This window comes from Suricata suricatta, chromosome 10 (genome assembly GCF_006229205.1).
Source record: "Suricata suricatta isolate VVHF042 chromosome 10, meerkat_22Aug2017_6uvM2_HiC, whole genome shotgun sequence".
NCBI classification, from domain to species: Eukaryota; Metazoa; Chordata; class Mammalia; order Carnivora; family Herpestidae; genus Suricata; species Suricata suricatta.
The window spans coordinates 83,961,808-83,966,742 of record NC_043709.1 but is presented as its reverse complement, the minus strand read 5'-3'; the positions used below and the strand labels follow the sequence as shown (position 1 = coordinate 83,966,742).

Below are 4,935 nucleotides of genomic sequence, written 5' to 3'. Positions count from 1 at the left end.
AGATAGATTGCAGTTGTAATCAGCATTGGAAAGATTCTTAAAGTGGGTGTTACAAGTCTTTTAGTTTTAATGATTTTGGACAGAAAGAGAAAATGTGAGTGGTGGAGTGGGGCAGAGGGAGAGAGAGAGGGTAAGTATCCTAAGCAGACTCCACGCTCAGTGCCAAGCCCAGTGTGGGACTGAGACCCTACAACCCTAGGATCATGACCTGAGCTGAAGTCAAGAGTCAGATGCTCATCTCACTGAGCCAATCAGACGCCCCTCGTATGAGTCTTAATAGCAATTTTTATGACATGTTGAGGCCTAAGGTTTAGGTGAATCATGATAGCGGTACTTCAGGAAGGTTTTGCATACAAATATTTGCTTTTTGCACCACCAAATGACAAGTGGGCTATTGACCTGATTTAGCCCCTGGATATATTTAGTTTCCTCTGTAAATTGAGTCAACATGTAAAATTCTGGCACTCCAGCAGAAATTTGGATTTCAGACGATTCTTGTAGAATCATATCTGGTACTTTGAGTCCATACTGCTGTTTGGTATGCTTTGCAGTGGCTGCCCTGTTTACATGAGGCATGTGTCTCTCCAGTTGTCTACTGTCCCCACTTAGGTTCTTCACTTACTCGAGTCACCTACTTTGCCTCCTTAAGCATTGTGTTTGCAATTGTTTTATGTCATGAATGTATATATATTTTTGAGGAGTTTGCTGTTCCGATCTCTTCGTAGACACAAAGAAAACGTGGTTATTTTTAAAATTTTATTTTGATAGAGGGAGGGAGAGAGAAGAAGAAACAGAGAGAGAGAGAGAGGGAATCCCGAGGAGGCACTGGGTTTGAACTCATGAATCGTGCGATCATCACCTGAGCCAAAATCAATAGTCAGACGCTTAACTGTCTGAGCTACTCAGGTGCCCATATTTTATGGGAAATTGTGATAATAATTTCAAGGTTTCAAGATTATCAATATTAATTTAAGATATGTATGGTATTTTATTTTTATGTCTTAGGAATAGGATTGAGTTTTCCAAGTGAAATTTATAAGTTGTTTTTTTATTCTTTTTATTTATTATTTTATTTTTAATGTTTATTTCTGAAGCAGAGAAAGCAAGGCCACAAGCATGAGTCAGGGAGGGGCAGAGAGAAAGGGAGACACACAGTCTGATGCAGGCTCCTGGCTTGAACTGTCAGCATAGAGCCCCATCTGGGGCTCGAACTCACAAACTGTGAGATCATGGCCTGGGCCACAATCGGACTCTTAACCAACTGAGCCACTCAGTTGTGTTCCTATAAGTTGGTTTGAGAAAAAACACTTTTTCCTTATGTTTACTCTAAATCATAGTATTCCTGTTGGCATATTTGCAAGCCATACCAGATTAATCACAGTTAGAGTTGAATAGGTTATGCATATTGCAGACAATATTAGGTCTCTCCTAACAATGTAAATAATTTAGTAGCTAACATTATGCTAAGAGTGATCTGTGTAAAGCTGTATTTGAATTTTTTATGAAAAGCCATGATATTTTTTTTCTGATTTATTTTTTGCCTAAAATGTAGAGTAACTTGCTATTGTAGTGGAAACTAGAATACAAATAGATTTCTTCTTGGCAGATATGCATTGGGATCCCAGAATGATTATAATTGAGAATAAAATTTAACATTGAGCTTTCTAAACAGTTACAGTGAAAATGTAGCATTTTATACTAGAAGAAACCCATGGACTACATAATATTAATCAATCAAAGAACTTCTGAAGCCTGTCTCTTTGAGTTCAGAGCCCATCTCGTTAGTGACCCATTTGAAGCAGGAATGCCTTATGTGGACATCTAGGATGTCATTGGATCCTGATACCATTGGTAAAAGACAGGCAAGTTTGTAGAGCTTGGAGACAAACTCACCTTTATCAGAAAGCTCTCAAAACTATATGGCTGAAATGCTAATTCCTCCAATGTTAATGTTTGCCCCAAAAGTATTGTACAATGGGGATTAATCAGATTTAAACGAATTTCTGTAATCCTAGACATAGAATGCAGTTTTGTAATATTTCTCAAACATATGTGATCATGAAGTCTTTCTATTGGGATAGTACTTACCTTCTGGCAAAGTGTATATTATTTGGAATATAATTTAAGAACGACTACTCCAGAGATCGTCATTTAGATTATGAATTCAGTGAAAATACTCACAGCATTTACTGCTATGTTGTAGAGTATGAACATAGAGAAGAAATAGCCCTTGCCCTCAAGAAGCTCTTGGTTTAGTAGGGGAACAATAACTACAGTAAACCATGATTAAGTACTCTGAAAGAAGCAAAGATCTTGGAACCAGTAGTGTTTGAAGTGAGTTTGGGAGAAAGACTGCAGATAATCTGTTGAAGAAGCTGGAGCAGGGCCACTTTATAAACTAAAACAATAAATATTTATTTTTGAGAGACAGAGTGCAAGCAAGGGAGGGAGGGCAGCTAGAGAATGAGAGAGAGAGAGAGAGAGAGAGAGAGAGAGAGGGAGAGGGAGAGGGAGAGGGAGAGAGACAGACAGACACAGAATCTGAAACAGGCTCCAGGCTCCGCACTGTTAGCACAGAGCCCAGTGCGGGGTCCAACGCGTGAACCATGAGATGGGGACCTGAGCCACCCAGTCGCCCCCACGGAGGAGGGCTATTTTAAAGAGAAGCAGCAGCAGGTGAAAGCACGTGGGCGGACAGGAAGAGGCCATTTTTATTTCCTTTTCATGCGATACGTCTACCTTTAGAGGATCTTCTGTAAGTTTTAAAATTCACTATGGAAATCTGTAATTTTGTAAACTATAAATTGTTTTTGCTCTTCTACAGGCTGGCCTCACACCACTTCACCTTGCCAGAAAGGAGAACAACGAGATGATGGTGGAACTTTTAGCAGAAAAGACTGCAGCTGGAGATTCAGTTCATAATACGAAAAGGTGCGGTAGTTGTTTCTTTTTTTTTAAATCTTTATATTGTTCTGAGTGATAATAATTATTCAATTAAAGAAGATTAACGTAAGAAGATTCATTTATACTTATATAGTGAAAAATGCCAACCCATCATCAGTTAGGCTGAAAGCAGTTATTCTGACTGGGTAACATGAGGAGGGTTAGCAGAATTCATATTCCCTGATAATGTTGCCTGACGTCATTTGCCATCTTTATTTTTAAGTAGGTTCCATGCTCTGCCTGAACTCATGACTCTGAGATCCAGACCTGAGCTGAGATCAGGAGTTGGAGGCTTAACCACCTCAGCCTCCCAGTTGCCCCTACAGTATGTTTTTTTGTTTTTGTTTTTGTTTTTGATGCCACATGATTTGATGTTAGCTAAAGGGATTTCATATTGGATTTTATTTATTTATTTTTTATTTTCTTTTTTTTTTTTAACTTCCAGTGTCTTTTATTTTTTTTTCATAATATTTTATTGTCAAATTGTTTTCCATACAACACCCAGTGCTCTTCCCCTCAAGTGCCCTCCAGGGTGGACTCTCAGCTCTTAGTTTCCTTTTTTGAAAATCTGAACATGACATTTTATTTAACACAACACTGTATGACTACAATATTTTAAATATGAAAGTATAATACGGATTTCTAAATGTGGATGCAAGCCTCTTCTGTAACCCCACAGTCCCATTACAGTTTTGCCAGTTGGTTCAATGATGTCCTTTACCGCACTTTCCTTTTCCCATGCAGAATCCAGTCTAGAATCATGTATTACATTCAGTTGTCATGTCCCTTCCATCTGGAACATTCCTCAGCCTTTCTTTGTCTTTCATGACACTGATATTTTTGAAGCACATGAATCAGTTATTTTATAAGATACCCCTTCAGTTTGGATGTGTTTAATGTATCTTTGTGAGTAGGTTTCATGTGTTGGTGGGACTGTCCCTGATGTGAGCAGCTGGCAGGATTAGATGGGTGGTTGAGTCGAAAGGCTGCAGGTGGGAAGTAGGAGAGCAGAAGCTCCTGTTACCTTCTATACATCCACTTGTATTATTTGGGCTTTTAATGAGGACATATAGTTATTTCATAACAATTCTGTAAGATTTTTATTAATTTTTTAAATTAATCTCTACACCCAACCTGGGGCTTGAATTCACAACCCTGAGATCAAGAGGCACAGACACTACTGACTGAGCCTGCCAGGTGCCCCAACAACTTTATTTTTCTTTCTTTTTTTTAAGGTTAATTTGCTGTATTTAGGGCATACAAATAGATATTAAAACAATATATTCAATATATATGAACTCACAACCTTAATAAGCAACAAAACATTGTCAGCAGAACTTAATACCCCTATATTATTTATTTATTTATTTATTTATTTTTTGAAATTTTATTTTACTTTATTTTATTTACTTTATATAGTTTCATATTTTTTAACATATGCAATTATTTTCCATCATTTACAATACAGTAGTTACAATGACACTCCGAACAGAAAAGCAAAGTAAAATATCAAAACAACTTCTGTTTCATGTAATTAGACTTATACAGAAATTAGAAGGTTAAGTAACAACTAGTTAATCACCTAATTTCACAGCTATCTGAAGTGGCAATCGTTATATAGCAGCTTATCTATGATACATTCAAGATAAATGATACAATATATTACTTGTTCATAAGCTACAACACAGCCTGCTTAAAACTTTTCCTTAAATTCCACCTCTATACTACAATGTGCTTGAGGTCCATGCAAAAAAGTAGCTACCTTTTATGTAGGAAATGGATGATTAAGTCATTGGTGTTGTAAAAGCAACTTCATTTAAACATAACCACCCCCACCACCAAAAAAAGAAGAGGGGAAAAAAAAAGTAAAGAAAATAATAAGGGAAAAACCCAAGACACACTTCCTATGGGGAAAAAAAAACAGCATGTAATTTCTGTCGTTGATGGAATGTATTAAATAAGCAAACACCCCAACAAGGAAAACAGGTACTA

The 4,935-nt window shown here is 37.1% G+C and overlaps 1 protein-coding gene across 1 annotated transcript in view; it reads left to right on the top strand.

Moving 5' to 3' along the window:
• LOC115305262 (ankyrin repeat domain-containing protein 26-like) overlaps positions 1-4,935 on the top strand; it is an 18,769-nt gene that overhangs the window by 7,492 nt on the left and 6,342 nt on the right. The window contains exon 4 of the mRNA XM_029955525.1: positions 2,825-2,931. Within this exon, the coding sequence (XP_029811385.1) occupies positions 2,825-2,931 (107 nt within the window). The remainder of the gene's footprint in view (positions 1-2,824; positions 2,932-4,935) is intronic.